The 20948-nt window shown below is 47.6% G+C and overlaps 1 protein-coding gene across 2 annotated transcripts in view; it reads left to right on the forward strand.

Annotated features, from left to right (window-relative positions):
* The window catches only part of vti1a (vesicle transport through interaction with t-SNAREs 1A), a 191898-nt gene extending 177240 nt beyond the window's left edge, over positions 1-14658 (forward strand). Inside the window, exon 8 of one of the 2 annotated variants that reach the window (XM_083635728.1) lies at positions 13722-14658. In XM_083635728.1, coding sequence (XP_083491854.1) covers positions 13722-13815 — 94 coding nt within the window. In that variant the 3' untranslated portion in view covers positions 13816-14658. The remainder of the gene's footprint in view (positions 1-13721) is intronic. The other variant, XM_083635729.1, reaches the window with a different exon arrangement.
* The last annotated feature ends 6290 nt before the right edge of the window (positions 14659-20948 follow it).

Genomic DNA, 20948 nt, shown 5'->3' on the forward strand with positions numbered 1-20948 from the left:
TTGTCGCCGTTATTGCAGTGAAATCCAGCCTGGCGGTTAAGAGTCCTTATTCCAAATGATTTGACTATTCAAATGATCTAACTGCCTCTGCCGGTTTCGGTTTTGTTGTGACGCGCCCAAACTCAGAAAAGCGAGCGTACGTAACGCATCACACACTCCTCTACAGTAGCTTGTGGTTTCACCGCAGCCTTGAACAAGCCTGTGTTAGTCAGCCTACATTGACCTGAGTGTGAATATCAGCTGTTGGCATGCTTCTGTCATAACAACAACACAGGGCAGACAAGACAACAACAACAACAAACTCTCATACCCCCCCCCCCCCCCCCCTCCTTCAGCAAGAGTGAGAGATAGGGGGGGGGGGGGGCACGATTGGTGGAAGAGCGTGTGAAAAACAATGCAATGGGAGATTTGAATAAAGGCACTGAAGGTGTAAGTGATGCGATAAAGGGAAGATGAGATGCTGGAGAGGGAGAAGGAGGTAGAGGAGGCAGGGAGAGAGGAGGGAGGTGCTGGCAGGGAGCCAGGCAGGGGAAGGATCTGTACGTATGGAGCTCAGAAAGCCACCTGTACATCACACCGGCATGGGGGAGAAGCTGCCGCAGCTGCCTGCAATCGCTGCCGGCAAAAAAGTTCTTAAAAAATTCCAGAAAGAGTTGCAAACAATGTATTCTCTCTCTCGCTCTCTCTCTCTCTTCCTTTCTCTCCATCTCTCCCTTTCTCATACACACACACACTCCTCCTCCCACGCTGTATTTCCTCCTTCCTTCTCTCTCTCTCTCTCCATCCATCCATCCATCCCTCCTCTCCCCTGCTTTCACTCGTCTTCTGCCTGCCTCCCTCGCTCCCTCCTTCCCTGCAACACTTTTCCAGGCGAGATCTCGGTCCCAGTCTAGGCTCTGCTGGCCAGGGTTGTTAGCCGCCAAATCAAAAATGGATGAACTTGTAGAGGCCTGGTGCTGCTCTTATAAAGAGAGAGCGTAAAGTGGGGGAGAGAGAGAGAGAGAGAGAGAGAGAGAGAGAGAGAGAGAGAGAGAGAGAGAGAGAGAGAGAGAGAGAGAGAGAGAGAGAGAGAGAGAGAGAGAGAGAGAGAGAGAGAGAGAGAGAGGCAGGCTGACATGAAATACCTTGCTCAGGCCGCGTCCTCTGAATCAAAAGCCGTCCATTTTTGATATCCGTCTTCTCAGTTGCGTAAACAGACTTTGTACACAGGTCAACAAAAAGTCTGCCGCTTCTTTTTGGACTTTCTCTTTACACTGCCTTTCTCTTTCCTGACACGTGTGCCTTTAAATGGTAGCACTGATGTCCCCAAGGCACATTTTACAATACATTTGTACATTTGGAAATAATTAGATATATGTTTTGTTTTTCTTACTGCAAAAATAGCCCCAAAATCGAATTTGTTTCAAGTATTTTACGTGCCATAATAAATATAGGCATTTCAAATAGCCTCATCGTAATAATAATATAAATAGATGTAAGTAAAATAAATAAATTGGTTAACAACCATGAATAGTTACTACACTATTTTGTACTATACAGTATTACTTGTGTTATATTACATGGTTAAGCATGCCATTGAGTGGTTACGCATCAATTTTGCTAACAAACCCTTGTGAAGCTGGGGCATTGTAGTATTTAGGTACTGGGTAGTCTGAGCCATTAGTAGGCGGAGCTCTCAAATGTCGGGGAGCTTCTTGTCAAAAATCATTGTTTGAATGGCGGCGAGAACTGGCGCTCACAAACCTACGCGCCTTTGTCAAGTTACCCGAGATGACGCTCTCTTCCCTCATCTGTACTCTGTAGTGGTTCTCAAACTCTTTTGGCTTCAGTACCCCCTTTCCCTGATTTATGAATCCAAGTACCCCCTTTACCCCACAACATGTTGCTTAGAAAACTGCAGTATAGCTATGATGCAATGAATGAATGATAACCCACCTTTTGATTAATATAACAGTACAAAATAAGAAATTGAGTGATAGTTGCAATTAGTGCCTCCTGATCAGATTTATTTTAAAGTTCCATTTATTTTCATGATTTATTCTTACTTTTTTTCCCCCCTTTCTCTCAAGTACCACCTGTAGTACCTCCACGTACCAATAGGGGTGTGCGTACCCCCGTTTGGGAGCCACTGCTGTAGTGAAACAAACTGGAGGTATACAGACAGAGCTTTTTAAAACATTGAAAATGGATGTCCCGAGCAACGTTACATTATTTGATTCTGATTTGATCTTCTGCATGTCACCGCCCCTAGTGCATGAAGGACCGCCCTAAAGACTCTGGATTGGTTAAGATGCGTTGAAGGACCGCCCTAAAGACTCTGGATTGGTTATGATGTGTTGAAGGACCGCCCTAAAGACTCTGGATTGGTTACGATGCGTTGAAGGACCGCCCTAAAGACTCTGGATTGGTTACGATGCGTTGAAGGACCGCCCTAAAGACTCTGGATTGGTTACGATGCGTTGAAGGACCGCCCTAAAGACTCTGGATTGGTTACGATGCGTTGAAGGACCGCCCTAAACACTCTGGATTGGTTACGATGCATTGTTTTTTTTATTCTAAAGAAAATCCTCAGTCTCTAGTTGAGCGACACAGTTAGAGACTGAGAACTGAGTCTGGTATTCAGGCTACTTCCCACTACAGTGCACACTGCACTGTGTGTGTGTGTGTGTGTGTGTGTGTGTGTGTGTGTGTGTGTGTGTGTGTGTGTGTGTGTGTGTGTGTGTGTGTGTGTGTGTGTGTGTGTGTGTGTGTGTGTGTGTGTCAAAAATCATCATTTAGCTTGAACAGCCCCCTGGGGGCAGTAGGCGGAACATAGTGGGATCACATCACTAGCAAACAGGTCAAGTCATTCTCTCTTTAGTGCAGCACACCAACCTGATCTGCTTGTTTTGGGAGGTTTTGATAAAAGCACCACAGCACTTTGTCTCATTCTTCCCCTCTTTCACTCACTTGATTGAAACGTGGCAAGTTTGCCAGGTTACTTACTTTATTTACACAAATGAGATTGATCCAAAGCCCATTTACACATTCTGATTTGACACACGCGGTCGTGTGTGTGTGTGTGTGTGTGTGTGTGTGTGTGTGTGTGTGTGTGTGTGTGTGTGTGTGTGTGTGTGTGTGTGTGCACGCGCGTTTCAGTAATGAAATATTTATTTGTATTAGTTTGTGATAAGAAGTGGGTGCGTTAGTGGGGATCTAGCCCCGCCAGCTACCCACCTCCATGTCCATCACTCAAACCATTTGTGAACACATTGATCCCCCCCGCCCTCCTCCCCCCTCCCTCCCTGGCTTCCTGCTCTCCCGCGCAGCGCAGCACATATTCCCATGCCGGGTCTGCAGGGAGGAGAGGCAGAACGGCTCAGACACACATTGATTTTAGTTTTATTGGCCTACGAGTGGAGAGAGGAGGGCTAGGGGAGGGCCTGAGAGATGCAACTCCGGAGCTAACTTTGTTTTTAGTGGAGACGCTGTGTGTGTGTGTGTGTGTGTGTGTGTGTGTGTTTGTTTGGGAGGATGGGGCCTATCTGCTTATGTCTGTCTGACTGAGACTGTATTGGGGGTGGTGGGGGGGGGGGTCTGCCTGTCTGAGATCTGTGTGTGTCCAGCCACCTCTGAGAACCATCAAAAGGTGTGTGTGTGTGTGTGTGTGTGTGTGTGTGTGTGTGTGTGTGTGTGTGTGTGTGTGTGTGTGTGTGTGTGTGTGTGTGTGTGTGTGTGTGTGCGCCTCACCCAATGTGTCATTGAAGGGACTGTTGCATCTGGGGCACTGATGGAGCTGGCACTGGGGATGTGGACCCCTGCACCCCCCCTTCACATACACACACACACACACACACAGCTGAGGTGTATCCCGGTGCTCATTAGAGCTGGTAATAAGGCTGTGCTGCTGGAGAAGGAGGGGGGGGGGGGGGAAACAGGGAAAGGAAGAGAAGGGAGGGCGGGTGAAAAAAGGAGGAGAAAACGGGAGATTTTAAATTTTAATAACACTGGTACGATTTTGTAAATCTTTCCTGACAGAAAAGTCGTGGATTTGACTGCTAAAGAACTGCGTCGTGCCACTGGACAACACACACAATTCCACATCAACAAAACTGTTCAAATTAACTGGTTTGCCTCATCCCAATCTAACAATACATTTAACAATACTGTTGAAAGCTGTCCAAATACTCCGGATATTGTCATGATCAATGAATCCACCAAGTCTGTTTTAATTTTAGAAATTGGATGTTCCTTTGATTTGTACATGGATACATGCTTCAGTTATAAATGGCTAAAATATCAAACACTTGCAAATGCCATCTCTGCATGTGGGTATAATTGTAAAATTATAGTCTTGATATTTGGTAGTCTGGGGCATGTTCATAAAATGTGTGTGCGAGGACTCCAACTTGCTGGACTGGCAAAAAAAGCTGCAAAACAGTTGGCCAAGTACTGCTCTGTGTCTGCCATCATTGGCAGTCATTTCATTTGGAAAAGACGCTGTCACTTATACCCATAGCCTCATGTTTCTTTTTTTTGATCTGCCCATGTCTATAGCCTACAGATAACATTGTGAGCATGATCTTGTATTGTATTGCATTGACTCTTGCTACTATTGGGTTTTGATACGATTAATGTCTCTAATCGAAAATCCAATAAAGAAATTAAAATGTGTGTGTGTGTGTGTGTGTGTGTGTGTGCGCCTCACCCAATGTGTCATTGAAGGGACTGTTGCATCTGGGGCACTGATGGAGCTGGCACTGGGGATGTGGACCCCTGCACCCCCCCTTCACATACACACACACACACACACACAGCTGAGGTGTATCCCGGTGCTCATTAGAGCTGGTAATAAGGCTGTGCTGCTGGAGAAGGAGGGGGGGGGGGGGGAAACAGGGAAAGGAAGAGAAGGGAGGGCGGGTGAAAAAAGGAGGAGAAAACGGGAGATTTTAAATTTTAATAACACTGGTACGATTTTGTAAATCTTTCCTGACAGAAAAGTCCTCATTATTTTCATCTGTCTCCGAGGAGCCTCTCCTCCAGCTCTGCCTCCCCGGGTAAACGGACTCTCTCTCTCTCTCTCTCTCTCTCTCCCCCCTCTCTCTGTTTCTTCTCCCCATCCCTGTTTCTCTCTCTCCATTCACCCTCTCTCTCTCTCTCTCCCTCTCTTGCTCCCCCCTCTCTCTCTGTTTCTTCTCCCCATCCCTCTTTCTCTCCACTCACCCTCTCTCTCTCTCTCTCTCTCTCTCTCTCTCTCTTGTTGCTGTTGTATTGTCCATTTCTGTCCTTCCTTCCGCCTTGCTTTATTTTTTTTGCACTCGTCATTTGACTTTCTTTTTTACTCACAACAGTCAGTCTCTCTCTCTCTCTCTCTCTCTCTCTCTATGTCTATGTCTATGTCTCTCTCTCTCTCTCTCCTTCTGAAAGTGCATAGCATCAGTGTTGTATTTCTGTCTAGTAAGGTGTTCACTGACTGGCTGCCTGGGTTTGAAGCAATATCAGGGACCAATAGAACGGCCAGTATTAGTCGCTCTTATTGGCTGGTGTCTCAGTTCCAGCCACTGTGGTCTGTCTGTCTGTCTGTCTGTCTGTCTGTCTGCATACACATGTGTGGGAGATTTTTTTATTGATTTATTTTTCGAAGGGGAAAAGTACTTTGAGTGGGGATCATAGTAGTGAGTGGGGTATAGTTAAGCTGTGTGTGTGTGTGTCCGTGCGTGCGTGCGTGTGTGTGTGTGTCCGTGCGTGCGTGCGTGTGTGTGTGTGTGCGTGTGTGTGTGTGTGTGTGTGTGTGTGTGTGTGTGTGTGTGTGTGTGTGTGTGTGTGTGTCCGTGCGTGCGTGCGTGCGTGCGTGTGTGTGTGTGTGTGTCCGTGCGTGCGTGCGTGTGTTGAGGGGGGTGCATGTGGGCCAGCATGTATGTCTGCTGCCCACTTGTATGTGCACAGTATGCTTCACTCTCTCTCTCTCTCACACACACGCACACACACGCACACGCACGCACGGACACACACACACGCACGCACCGACACACACACACACACACACACACACACACACACACACACACACACACACACACACACACACCACCACCCCTTTCCTTCCCTATGTCAAGTGTCAAAGCCAGAGGATGGATCCGGTTTGATAAGTTCTGTTCTGTCTGGCCACGTTTCAGGACGGGATCAACCAGACGACAGAAGAAAACCATGTTCTTCACTCTCCTAACGCCCAATTTTGGGGGTTTTTAAATTATTTCTTTCGTGGGGAAACAGAGGGTCTTTTTTCTATTTGCAGTGGAAGTTTTATTTTCGCGGCTTCTGTTGCCTGAGCAGTTTAAAAGGAAAGTAAAAAAGACTTTCATTTGACTGATCATTTGGTCGACAAGAAGTGCTTTGTCTGACATGGACAATGTGCAGATTACAGATGACACACGTCAGTTGTCCAGAGAGGTTTATGAAGACGATCTGTCCTCTTCTTTGTGTTTTTTTGTGTTTTTTTACAGCCCCGTTATTACATGTCAATGTCAGATGAGCAGGATGTTTTCCATATTTATTATTATTTACCAACAACCATCGTTCATCTCTTTGTGTGATCATGATCATCATACACACAATATTGACTTTTATTATAGTATTATTTTGTGTCTTGTTTGATATGAATAATAACGCTATCTTGTGATTTGAATGGAAAAAGAATAATTGACCACCTCCTAGCCAATAAAGGAGAGCGTGGACCCCGCCCCTTCCCTCTGTGGTGGGTGTGGCTGTAACATCCTGGCTGCAGGCCTGTCAGAGGGCAGGCCTGTGGCTCTTTACAGTGTCACAGACACTGTTTCTTAAATGGATTTCAGCATGGCTCATGTGAATTATAACTGGACACCTCCCCTGTCCCCCCCCCTCCCCTCCCCTCCCCTCCCAGACTGTCTGGCTGGCTGCCTGCATATGTATGTATCTGTGTGTGTGTGTGTGTGTGTGTGTGTGTGTGTGTGTGTGTGTGTGTGTGTGTGTGTCTCTCTCTGTGTGTCTGCGCAGCTCAGGGCCCTCTTGTCAAAGGGGTCCCTCCCTTGGAAAACCTCACAAAGATGGTGTAGTTTGAAAGTAATTCTTGTGTGGGGTTTGGAGTATTATAATAGAATGAGTTGTTTGAGGTTATGTTTCGTTGCTTAGCCCTGACATGTTGCTCATACTGGATTAAATGCAGTGCAGAGTTGGTAAACTGATCTGCGTAGTTGTCGTTTAAAGGGATAGTTCAGCTTGTTTGATGTGGGGTTGTATGAGGTACTTGCATACAGTCAGTGTACTACATGCAGTAGAATGCAGCTGGCGCGGTCCCAGTTTGGAGAAATTGAGACTGACCGCGTCAGACAAGTAGAGCTGTCTGCTGAGTGTGAAGGAGGCCATGAGGAAGAACGTAAAACGCAACAGAAAAATTACATAAAATGCGTCTATACTGCTCACCTGGTATAATCCAAGTCTCCACAAGCCCTGAGATGCCAATTTGACATGAAAATACATAATTTACACCATGTTTTTAGCTGAAATCTTCAAGGTAGCCAGGCGCAGCAACTCCACTTGTTGTACTAGCAGGTACTGCCGCACCTGGCTACAGTACAGATTTCAGCTAAAAACAGGGTGTAAATGACATCTTTTCAAGTCAACTTGGCATCTCAAAGCTTGTGGAGACTTGGATTATACCAGGTGAGCAGTATGGAAGCATTTTATGTATTTCTTCTGTTGTTTTTTACGTTCTTCCTCATGGCTCCTTCACACTCAGCAGACAGCTCGGTTATAACATTATATGTAGGCTAGAACGGTTATAACAGACAGCTCTACTTGCCTGACGCGGTCGGTCTCAATTTCTCCAAACTGGGACCTCACCGGCTGCATTCTACTGCATGTAGTACACTGACTGTATGCAAGTACCTCATAGGAGCCCACTTCAAACAAACTGAACTATCCCTTTAAACTGTGGCTTTAAAATGGGTTTAATTTATTCAAGAGAATTTGGGTGCTTTGACAGCTCAAAGTTTTTGACTAGGCAGTTCTATATTTGTACCAAGCGTCTTGTTTATGTTACGTTGCCACAGCTGAGATAACATATGATGATGGTGATCATATTTTGTTAGATTTGTGTAGGTCAAGATAAATATTTTTAAGTATGTGTCCCCAGAGAAAAAGTTCTAAAATTGCAGCGCTGTCAGATTCCTCATGCTTTGAACATTGTTTTAAGATATTCAACGTCATTTGTGACCAAATCGGTCCTTAAATGAATACAATTTATACAAAATGTAGCCCCTTCTCCTGGCACCCCGTCTCCTCATCCATAAAGGTTAAAACAAACTTCCTGTATATATTTTACACCCAACTCCCCCAAGACCTCCAGTTGCCCTCCCCTCTGTTCCCCTCCCCTCTGTTCCCCAGCTGTGAAATGAACACTCAGCAGCACAACGCAATCTGGAGCCCCCAACACACACGCACGCACACACACACACACACACACACACACACACACACACACACACACACACACACACACACTAGCATCTCCACTGGGCATTGGTCTTGGATAAATAATGAATCTAAATAATGGATGTCAATGAATGGGGGGAGACTTTGTCCTTGCTAAGCACACTGTGATCAGTGTTCCTATAGGGTCTCCTCCCCCCCCCCAACTGGCTACAGCCAATCACTAAGCACACTGTGATCAGTGTTCCTATAGGGTCTCCTCCCCCCCCAACTGGCTACAGCCAATCACTAAGCACACTGTGATCAGTGTTCCTATAGGGTCTCCTCCCCCCCCCAACTGGCTACAGCCAATCACTAAGCACACTGTGATCAGTGTTCCTATTCACCTTATTCTTTGCCCATACAAGGACGCTTCTGCATGACGTCATTTCGTAATCGTCTTTCCGGTTTTAAACATGGAAGTAGAGTACGCCTACCGCAGTCATTTAGACTTGCCAAAAAGCTGTTTTCAAGCTAAAAAACCCCAAACCGTTTTAAAGTTTTAATATTTGTCGGGTGAGAACGTAACATATATGTGACCAGTTTATCAGAATAACTCCTATTGGAAATCTTTAACGAGCAGCGAGGACCGGGAGCGCTGACTGTGCTGACACCGGTCGGACTAGCTATCTATCAAACCCTACTGTAGTTAGGCTGCTGGCAGTGAGAAAACACTGTCGACGTGCTTTTGTAACTAACTTTAAATGCCGACCGGGTACAGCCATCGGCTCCTCGCAGCAGTAACGTTATGAACATGTAACTGAAGTTGGCCGCAGTGTAGCTTAATTCTGAATGTTGCCAAACTTCATTCATAGGGTTAGGTTACGTTTTATTTTGAAAATGGCCGCCAACTAGCGCTGAACCGGAAGAACAAATACGTTGCGTCGAACACGGAAGAGAGAAAAAGTGGGCGTGGTGAATAGGGTCTCCTCCCCCCCAACTGGCTACAGCCAATCACTAAGCACACTGTGATCAGTGTTCCTATAGGGTCTCCTCCCCCCCAACTGGCTACAGCCAATCACTAAGCACACTGTGATCAGTGTTCCTGTAGGATCCCTCCCCCCAACTGGCTACAGCCAATCACTAAGCACACTGTGATCAGTGTTCCTGTAGGGTCTCCTCCCCCACAACTGGCTACAGCCAATCACTAAGCACACTGTGATCAGTGTTCCTGCCAATCACTAAGCACACTGTGATCAGTGTTACTGTAGGATCCCTCCCCCCAACTGGCTACAGCCAATCAGGGTTGTGGGCATATGATGTATACTCTACAATGTTTTATAGTATTCTGTTTTTTCATCCATCCATCCATCTTCAACCGCTTATCCGGGATCGGGTAGCAGTTTAAGCCCGGAACTCCAAACTTTCCTTTCCCTGGCCACATTAGCCAGCTCTGACTGGGGGGTCCCGAGGCGTTCCCAGGGCAGCATGGAGATATCATCTCCCAGCTGGACGTGCCTGAAACACCTCCATAGGGAGGTGACCAGGTGGCATCCTTACCAGATGCCCGAACCATCTCAACTGGCTCCTTTCTACGCGAAGGAGCAGCAGCTCTACTCCCAGTCCCTCATGGATGACTGAGCTTCTCACCTTGTCCCTAAGGGAGATGCCAGCCACCCTCCTGAGAAAACCCATTTCGGCCGCTTGTATCCGTGATGTTGTTCTTTCGGTCATGACCTTCATGACCTTCATGACCTTCATGCCCACAGGTGAGGGTAGGAAGTAGGAACGAAGATCAACCAGCAGATCGAGAGCTTTGCCTAATGGCTCAGCTCTCTTTTCGTCACAACGGTGCAGTAAAACAAACACAATACCGCTCCCGCTGCTCAGATGTTTTTTAGTTTTTTGTTTGAATGGTAAAATAGTAGCTGACAATAAAAGCCATATTGAATGTTTGCTATGTGTATGCTCACAGGCTCTTGTTGTAGCCTTGGTTTGTGTGTGTAAAGCTGTGTTCACACCGAGATATTTATTTTTCTCCCTGTCGCTCAAGTTAACCCTTTGGAATCGCTCTGTCGCTGTGTTTAAATCGCTCGTCAAAAGGCACAATTCTCAAGACTAGTTTTTTTCGCTTGTATGACGTCATCGGAGCGATCGCGCCCCAGCCTGGGATTCCTGGGATGTTTGGCCACAACTCTGGTTTTTGGATACGCCCCCCAGGAGGCTCAACCCTAACCCTAGCCCCAGCGTTCCGCAGATATCGCCATTCTGAGTCCCCATTGTGAGCGAAAATTTACTAAGGTGTTTTCGTCACCAAACACATCCTACTAGGCCTATTTCTGGTCGCTGAGCACGATGGTGCTGTTGGTTTTTGGATACGCCCCCCAGGAGGCCCAACCCTAACCCTAGCCCCAGCGGTCCGCAGATATCGCCATTCTGAGTCCCCATTGTGAGCGAAAATTTACTACGGTGTTTTCGTCACCAAACACATCCTACTAGGCCTATTTCTGGTCGCTGAGCACGATGGTGCTGTTGGTTTTTGGATACGCCCCCCAGGAGGCCCAACCCTAACCCTAGCCCCAGCTTTCCGCAGATATCGCCATTCTGAGTCCCCATTGTAAGCGAAAATTTACTAAGGTGTTTTCATCACCAAACACATCCTACTAGGCCTATTTCTGGTCGCTGAGCACGATGGTGCTGTTGGTTTTTGGATACGCCCCCCAGGAGGCCCAACCCTAACCCTAGCCCCAGCGGTCCGCAGATATCGCCATTCTGAGTCCCCATTGTGAGCGAAAATTTACTACGGTGTTTTCGTCACCAAACACATCCTACTAGGCCTATTTCTGGTCGCTGAGCACGATGGTGCTGTTGGTTTTTGGATACGCCCCCCAGGAGGCCCAACCCTAACCCTAGCCCCAGCTTTCCGCAGATATCGCCATTCTGAGTCCCCATTGTAAGCGAAAATTTACTAAGGTGTTTTCATCACCAAACACATCCTACTAGGCCTATTTCTGGTCGCTGAGCACGATGGTGCTGTTGGTTTTTGGATACGCCCCCCAGGAGGCCCAACCCTAACCCTAACCCCAGCGTTCCGCAGATATCGCCATTCTGAGTCCCCATTGTGAGCGAAAATTTACTACGGTGTTTTCGTCACCAAACACATCCTACTAGGCCTATTTCTGGTCGCTGAGCACGATGGTGCTGTTGGTTTTTGGATACGCCCCCCAGGAGGCCCAACCCTAACCCTAGCCCCAGCGTTCCGCAGATATCGCCATTCTGAGTCTCCATTGTGAGCAAAAATTTACTAAGGTGTTTTCGTCACCAAACACATCCTACTAGGCCTATTTCTGGTCGCTGAGCACGATGGTGCTGTTGGTTTTTGGATACGCCCCCCAGGAGGCCCAACCCTAACCCTAGCCCCAGCGTTCCGCAGATATCGCCATTGTAGGGTTAGGGTTAGGGTTACGTATTATATAATCTCTCTATTGGCTTTCATTTAGCAGAACTTGGGGTCAGAGTTTTAGCGAGAAGCATGGAAATCCTTTTGCAATGGAGATATCAGGTGAGACTTTTGAACCAGTTAAAATAGGCAAAGTCCTGTTCCCAGTGGAAGCAGGGCGGGGTTACAGGTGAGTGGTTACAGGTGATTGGTTACAGTTTTTAGGAGCCTATAACAGTAGCCCCCTTGATGTACTGCAGGTGTTAACGTGTCGTTGTTTTTGTCTTGGTCTGGAGAGTGCTTTGTGCAAAGCGGTTGTGCAAGCTAAACAAAAAGACTACTGTGAATAAAATACTACCATGCAAACACAAATATGACGACGTAAGCACAAACGCACTGCGCTTAAGTTCAAGTTGGATTCGGTGTGTTCCTCCATTTCTCAGCATCTCAACAGAAGTGGGCTGCAGAAGAAGTAGCCGCTTGTTGGCGGCGGGGATGGAGTTGGAGCTGTTGGACTGGAGGAGGCTGGCTGGTCCAGCGGGCTGGGGCTGTGGGGCTTTGGAGGGTAGCAGGGTGAGTGAGCAGCCAGCCAGCCCCCTCCCCAGTGATAGATGGCCACAGCATGGGCTATTCATCTCCTGCTTAGAGAAGTGGACACTGCCCCCCTCCCTCGCCATCTCCGCCACCCCTCCACATGTCAGCAAATGTGATAATTCTGTCATTTGTCAGGAGCAGCGGAGGGTTAGCCGATCGTGTGTGTGTGTGTGTGTGTGTGTGTGGCGTGACAGACTCTGGAGAATTTTGGGACACACACACACACACATTTGCACACACACACACACACACTCCCAATGCGGCCGCTATGACCTCCAACACTCTCCAGCTCGCCAGCATCCACGCTCTCTCCTGGTCCCTCTCTCTCCCTCCCCTGGCCCCTCCCTCCCTCCCTCCCCTGGCCCCTCCCTCCCTCCCCTGGCCCCTCCCTCCCTCCCTCCCTTGGTCTGTGTTTTTTTTTTTGCTTCAAAGCCCCCTCTTGTCAAGTTGACTCAGGCCACAGTGGGAAAATTGAAATGTGCAAAAGAGTGAGTCGTTTTATGGTAAATTCCATCAGTAAGTCAGTGATTTTATTACCTCCAGGAACCTACTGAGCCACTTTTTCCACTTTATTGTGCAAATAAACTTTTTAGAGTTTGTCTGCTCTGTGCGTGTGTGTGTGTGTGTGTGTGTGTGTGTGTGTGTGTGTGTGTGTGTGTGTGTGTGTGTGTGTGTGTGTGTGTGTGTGTGTGTGTGTGTGCGCGTGTGTGTGTGCGCGTGTGTGTGTGTGTGTGTACACACAATTGTGCACGCCTTCTCCTTGTTTATATGGGTCTTGCATTTTTTTTGTATGTTTGTATGTGTACGCAATGTCTGTATGAATGTTGTAAAGAGGCTGAGAGTGAGATCATTTGTGAGACATTTTAGATAGGAGCCATGAGCTATGTCGTTTTTAAAATCTTGTGTGTGTGTGTGTGTGTGCATGTCTGTGTGTGTGCATGTCTGTGTGTGTGCGCGTGCGTGCACGTACGTGTGTGTGCGCGTGTGTGTGTGTGCGTGCGACGTGCGTGCGATTCCCGTGCCAGTGATTGTATACCAGTAAATAGCCTGTATGCAGGCCTCATGGTGGCTATAAAACATGATAACCCCCTCGGTTGATGGCTGGTCATTTAGTTTGCACATAAACATATGAATGTTTTGGGTGTGTTTTACATTTCTCTGTAGACACAACGTGACTACTGTGAACCCTGCCTTACCTCTCTCTCTCTCTCTCTCCCCCTCTCCATCTCTCTTTCTCCCTCTCTCTGTCTCTCTCTCTCTCCAGGATCATCCAGAATCGCGTCCTCGTCTTCATCCTCGGAGCCATCATCCTTCTCACCATCATCCTGGCCATCTATTTCAATCTGCGAGGCCACTGATCTCTGCCTGCACACACTCCGACGCACACACACACACACACACACACACACACACACACACACACACACGTTCCCCCCCTGACACAAACACACACACACACACACACACACACACACGTGATTAATAGCGACAAAAGCGTTGTTCTGGTGTAATTAGGACAAATGGTCCCCATGAATCACTGTTTCCAAGACCCTGACAGGAAGCGTTTTTCCTTCCCTGCTTTCCGTTCCCCCTTTCTTTCACTCTACCTTTTTCTAGTTTGCACGCCCTCCCTCTTTCTTCCTTTCCTCTCCTCTCCTCTCCTCTCCTCTCCTCTCCTCTCCTCTCCTCTCCTCTCCTCTCCTCTCCTCTCCTCTCCTCTCCTCTCGGTTTCATCCTCTCCTCTCCTCTCCTCTCCTCTCCTCTCCTCTCCTCTCCTCTCCTCTCCTCTCCTTTCCTCTCCTCTCCTCTCGGTTTCATCCTCTCCCTGTCAGCTTCTGTGTCTCGCCCTCTTTTCCGAGGAACCAATGTTTTTATGATAGTGGATATTATTGGTGTCGTTGTCCGGGCCTCACTAGAAACACGTTCTGTCACAGCAGAGGAGGGGGTTAGGTTTAGGCATGGCGTCAGTGAGGTCAGGGTGAGGGCTAGGTTACGGTCAAGGCCGTCGTAAAGCCATGAGAAAGTGACGAGACGGCCCAACGTCAGCCGACGAGAACGCGCACACCTTGACACAAAACAGGACGTAAGGCATGAAATACCGTGTTTTTAGAGAGTCCTGCTGCTGTCCTTTAGTGTGGTTTTGCCCTGCCCCCACCTGGATGGGGTTTTTTAGAAGTCGAAGCTGATTCAAATATCGTTAGCCTCATAGCATAATTGCCTAAGCAATTGCTAGTAGGAAATTATGCTATGAGGCTAATGATATGTAGAAACTACGGGTTGTATCTTACAAGAGCAAGCGTTATCTTATAGTTTCTCTCTTTTTTGTATTTTAATTACCACTGAGTCACTGAAACACGTCCTTTGATGTACTGTACTGACCCAGTGGTAATAAAAGAAAATGGATTTTGGGTGCTAGAAACTAGCAAAGATTACGCTTGCCCTTGCCCTTGCACTTGCCCTTGCACTGGGCATAAGATATGGTCCCATGTTTTTTTTCCATGGGGTCGATGGAGTCATAGAGACACTGCATGAAATAGGCCACGCCCATCACGGGGGAAAGCTCTCCATTCACTTCCAAACACCAGCGTCATTTTCCTTGAATTAAACATAGCTAAAAGCTGTTGTGTGGTGGGCTGCGCAGACAACAAATCTGCAATTAAAGTTTGCCGATTGGCGAGAAGAAAAATGTGAATCTAGCTGTCAAGGAAGTAAGTTGGAGTGTTCATCTTCTCTATGATCTTTGTGTGCAACACGTGACATAGGAGAACGGCAGGATTGGGGGCGGAGTTTTTGTTTCCCCCCCCCCCCCCCCCCCCCCCCCCGTTTTGGGCGTGGTTTCTGAATGATGACGCGCTCCGCAGTGTCTCTATGTCCTATTTACAGTGTGTGTGTGTGACGGAGAGAGTCGCGTGCATGTATGTGCTGTCGCGTGCACGAGTGACAGACATAGAGGGAGGCCGCCGCAATGTGCAAGTATTCACACAAACAGCAGAGACATGTCTTCTGTTACTGTGTGATCCAGCCTCGTGCAACACAAACAGCAGAGACATGTCTTCTGTTACTGTGTGATCCAGCCTCGTGCAACACAAACAGCAGAGACATGTCTTCTGTTACTGTGTGATCCAGCTCCGTGCAACACAAACAGCAGAGACATGTCTTCTGTTACTGTGTGATCCAGCTCCGTGCAGCACAAACAGCAGAGACATGTCTTCTGTTACTGTGTGATCCAGCTCCGTGCAGCACAAACAGCAGAGACATGTCTTCTGTTACTGTGTGATCCAGCCTCGTGCAACACAAACAGCAGAGACATGTCTTCTGTTACTGTGTGATCCAGCCTCGTGCAACACAAACAGCACAGACATGTCTTCTGTTACTGTGTGATCCAGCTCCGTGCAGCACAAACAGCAGAGACATGTCTTCTGTTACTGTGTGATCCAGCCTCGTGCAACACAAACAGCACAGACATGTCTTCTGTTACTGTGTGATCCAGCCTCGTGCAACACAAACAGCAGAGACATGTCTTCTGTTACTGTGTGATCCAGCTCCGTGCAGCACAAACAGCAGAGACATGTCTTCTGTTACTGTGTGATCCAGCTCCGTGCAGCACAAACAGCACAGACATGTCTTCTGTTACTGTGTGGTCCAGCTCCGTGCAACACAAACAGCAGAGACATGTCTTCTGTTACTGTGTGATCCAGCTCCGTGCAGCACAAACAGCAGAGACATGTCTTCTGTTACTGTGTGGTCCAGCTCCGTGCAGCAGCACACAGGACAGGGCCTTCAGAGACGTGCTGTTCACACACTCATTCAGAGAGCCCAGAATAGAGGGACGCACATAGAAAAGGTCGATTTAAAGTGAAAGCATTCTTCATTCGTGAATAATAAAGTGCTTGTTGTCAGTGATTGCATTCGAGATAGGATCCGTGAACTCTTTCAAGACATATTTTGGATTTTGAAAGGCAAAAGAAAAATCCCATCTTCTCATTTGGTTTGATAGAGAGGGAGTTGACCCCAGCCTTGGCACATACATGTATAAATACAATTCAGACACAGATGTACACACACACACACACACACACACACACACTGCAAGCTCTCCACTGCATACTTTACAATGAGAACGGTTAGTCGATGTTTTCTACTGACATTATAAATAGATTTAATAACCACATTTGGTACAATGCCTGCTCCCACAGCACCCCAACACACATCTCCACTGATTTTGCCCCAATTCCAATTCCAATTGCGATGGACTTTTTATGTACCTGTCACTGTAGAAAATTAATAACTGTAGGCATCATACAGTATGTAGGCATCATACAGTATGTACTAACATACATATACACATCATACAGTATGTACTAACAGTCAATGTATAGTGTTTTTGCTTCCATTACCAGTGATTCTGTTACTATTTATTTATAAATGCGTAAATGAATTCTCGATTCAAGATTCTGTGTTAGCCGCATATTTTATGAAGGTTGAAGCTCTTCTACATGAACATAGACCACAATTCTGTTGTTGTTTGTTTGGTTTTGTTTGGTTTTGTCTTTTTGATTTAGGGTTGTTGTCAGTGAGTAGACTGAAATGTAGACTGCACACCAGGACCAACTGAAACAAGTACGAGTTTGCTGACTGAACTCAAAGGTTGTTATTGTTCTTCTTCTTCTTTTCATATAAATGCAGCTAACCTGTGTTAGAACTTGTACTTTTTGTTCTATCTTTTCCTTGTCAAGTTCTAAAAGTCATAATGCAGTATGTCGGTTTGGATTGGATTGATTTATGGATCTTGAAGCTGTCTGAGATGTGCGATGTGTTTGCCGCTGTTTGAAAATGTGAGTCTACTGCTGTTTAGGTTTGTGAGAGGAAAGCCATTCTTGAGCGCCGGTAGGTGAATCAGAATCGATCGGAAATCCGAATTCAAGATTTTTATTGAGAGAATTCCAATAAGTCAGGATTCCTGAAAATATCTAATGCCCTACAGATCTCCATTCAGCTTTGCCTGCTCATCGGAACCACACACAAATTGGAGCATTTGACCCGCGCCCCCTCTGTCACCCTTGTACCCCCGGCCCGCCCCGTGCCCCGTCACCCGGCACCGCACAGACACGCACAGATCCAGTCGTGTGCTTGTGCCTCCCTGCTCGGTGTGGCCGTCCCCACGCTTCATTTTGGAAGGTGTCAGAGACTCAGCAGTGGGTGGGGGCTCCTCAACCCCCCCACCCCCTCCACCCACCAACAGCCCCACCCTGACAGCCGCAGCACCACCGTCTGCTTCAAAGACTCACATTAATGGCCAAACAAAATAGTGCGCCTCTGACCGTCCCGTGTGGGGCCGACCCCCCGCCAAGACGTATCATTAAAGGCTAATGTCCACCAGCTCCGGAACAGATGCGGCACGGCTGTGAACAGACCCGCACTCATGTCATCTGTCAGACGGATGCGGGATCCGACAAAAATAGAACAGGTGTGTAATTTTTCCGTACCGCATGTATCACCCCTCAATTAACATGGGCGAGAGTCGATCCGGCAGTTTTACCGGATCTGCAACGCAGCCGTAACGCATTGGGTGTAAGAAGGAAGTGAAGGAGGAAGGATTGGGAGGGGTTAAATCAAGAATGAAGGATTAGGAGGGGTTAAATCAAGAAGGAAGGATTAGGAGGGGTTAAATCAAGAAGGAAGGATTAGGAGGGGTTAAATCAAGAAGGAAGGATTAGGAGGGGTTAAATCAAGAAGGAAGGATTAGGAGGGGTTAAATCAAGAAGGAAGGATTAGGAGGGGTTAAATCAAGAAGGAAGGATTAGGAGGGGTTAAATCAAGAAGGAAGGATTGGGAGGGGTTAAATCAAGAAGGAATGATTGGGAGGGGTTAAATCAAGAAGGAAGGATTAGGAGGGGTTAAATCAAGAAGGAAGGATTAGGAGGGGTTAAATCAAGAAGGAAGGATTGGGAGGGGTTAAATCAAGAAGGAAGGATTAGGAGGGGTTAAATCAAGAAGGAAGGATTAGGAGGGGTTAAATCAAGAAGGAAGGATTAGGAGGGGTTAAATCAAGAAGGAAGGATTAGGAGGGGTTAAATCAAGAAGGAAGGATTAGGAGGGGTTAAATCAAGAAGGAAGGATTAGGAGGGGTTAAATCAAGAAGGAAGGATTAGGAGGGGTTAAATCAAGAAGGAAGGATTAGGAGGGGTTAAATCAAGAAGGAAGGATTGGGAGGGGTTAAATCAAGAAGGAAGGATTGGGAGGGGTTAAATCAAGAAGGAAGGATTAGGAGGGGTTAAATCAAGAAGGAAGGATTAGGAGGGGTTAAATCAAGAAGGAAGGATTAGGAGGGGTTAAATCAAGAAGGAAGGATTGGGAGGGGTTAAATCAAGAAGGAAGGATTGGGAGGGGTTAAATCAAGAAGGAAGGATTAGGAGGGGTTAAATCAAGAAGGAAGGATTAGGAGGGGTTAAATCAGGAAGGAAGGATTGGGAGGGGTTAAATCAAGAAGGAAGGAAGTGAAGGAGGAAGGATTGGGAGGGGTTAAATCAAGAAGGAAGGAAGTGAAGGAGGAAGGATTGGGAGGGGTTAAATCAAGAAGGAAGGAAGTGAAGGAGGAAGGATTAGGAGGGGTTAAATCAGGAAGGAAGGATTAGGAGGGGTTAAATCAGGAAGGAAGGATTAGGAGGGGTTAAATCAGGAAGGAAGGATTAGGAGGGGTTAAATCAGGAAGGAAGGATTAGGAGGGGTTAAATCAAGGAGGAAGGATTAGGAGGGGTTAAATCAAGAAGGAAGGATTGGGAGGGGTTAAATCAAGAAGGAAGGATTAGGAGGGGTTAAATCAAGAAGGAAGGATTAGGAGGGGTTAAATCAGGAAGGAAGGATTAGGAGGGGTTAAATCCCTGGCAGTGTGACAAACCTCAGGTGATAATGACCCTTAGTGATTGCACAATGTGTGTCATCACTGGATCTGATCTGGGCCTTGGTGTTTCTCTGCTATGTGCTCTCCTCCCTCCCTCTCTCCCCCCCCCCCACACACACACACCACCTCCTCCCTTTACCTCTCTTGCCAACCTTTTCTCCCCCCCTCACCCCGCCTCCCCCCAGCCTGTCAGATGAGCGGAGCGATAGCGAGCGGTGGAAGGCAGCGTGGCGGCGGCTTCTATTTGAAGTTGTAATGGTGTCAAAAAGTCAGGGCTGACTGACAGACGTCAGTCCCACAGGGCCTCATTAAAAACACACCCACTTGACAAGGAAATAATTGAGCGCCGGCGACAACTCGCGGGGGCCCCTCCGCCACCGCCGCCGCCATGCGTTTTTAGATGTTTTTATTTTTGTTTCATTATTAGCGCCGGGCTATTATGTTCATTAAGAAATGGCATTAAAACACGTTTTTGAAGGAAGGAGGGAGGGAAGGAGGGAGGGAGGGAAGGATGGAGGGAGGGAGGGAGGGAGGGGCAGATAACGATTTGTTTAGAGCCCCGTCCTGTTTTATTATTTAAACAGGAGCAGTGTCATGTGATACCATGGCTATCGTCTGCCTCTCTTCCATTTCTCCTCTCTTTCTTTCCCCCCTTTACCATCACTCGCTTCCCCCCGCCCTCTTTTATCTTCCCCCTCTCCATCCATCCATCCATCCCGCTTTCTCTCCATCTTTCTCCACCTGCCCAGTTCTCTCTCCCTCTCTGCGTCCCTGTCTTTCTCTCCCTCAGAGTGTCGTGTGTCTTTGGAATATGAACTAGATTATTCATCAATCCCCCCCCCCCCCCCCCCCAACCCGTATCCACTGATTTGGTTTTCGACGAGCGTCTCGCCGCAGAAGGCTGAGGATGAAAACTTGTCAAAAATAGGTTATATCTTATTCCAAGGGGCAACAATAGCAGCAGGTACAGACACCTTTTAATATTTAATTTAGACGGGTGTTAACCCTCCTTAAGTGACTGGAGCTGTGTCTTCCATACAGAGAGAGAGCGAGAGAGAGAGAGAGACGGGGACGGGAGAGGAGGAGCAGAGAGCAATTAATTATTTGATGTATGAAAAGTGTTTTTGAAGCTTCCCCTGCCTTCTCGTGTTTGCCAGAAAGAGGATCTAGTCTTTGGGTGTCCCTGGTCGGAGCAATGCGGTCATTGTCTCCGCCAACCACGTCCTTAGCTGAGAGCTCAAACATTCCCACTCGAATCTGCCCTGATATAGCGACGGTACACGAGTGATCATATCGCTCGGCTGATAAACCTCCAAGACTTTGGGAGCTTTGACGTTGAGGCGTTACCTCAACGTTACACCTGTCCCCCTCCCCCACCTCACGCCCGCAGTGCCTGTGTGTGCCCGACTCGCTCGGCGGTCGCCCCACTCCTCGAGGAAGCTATACATTAAAGTAGAAGAAGTCAAGGAACCTCTCTCGACGTGCCGCCATTACCAAACGCCTGATGTTTGTCAACCATTTAGGACGACAAGGGATTGTGACAAGCATCGTTTGAGCCGCCGGTCCCCCCAGCGAAGGGCAGGGCCTTGA

Source organism: Poromitra crassiceps, assembly GCF_964638095.1.
Source record: "Poromitra crassiceps genome assembly, chromosome: 4".
Classification (NCBI taxonomy): Eukaryota; Metazoa; Chordata; class Actinopteri; order Beryciformes; family Melamphaidae; genus Poromitra; species Poromitra crassiceps.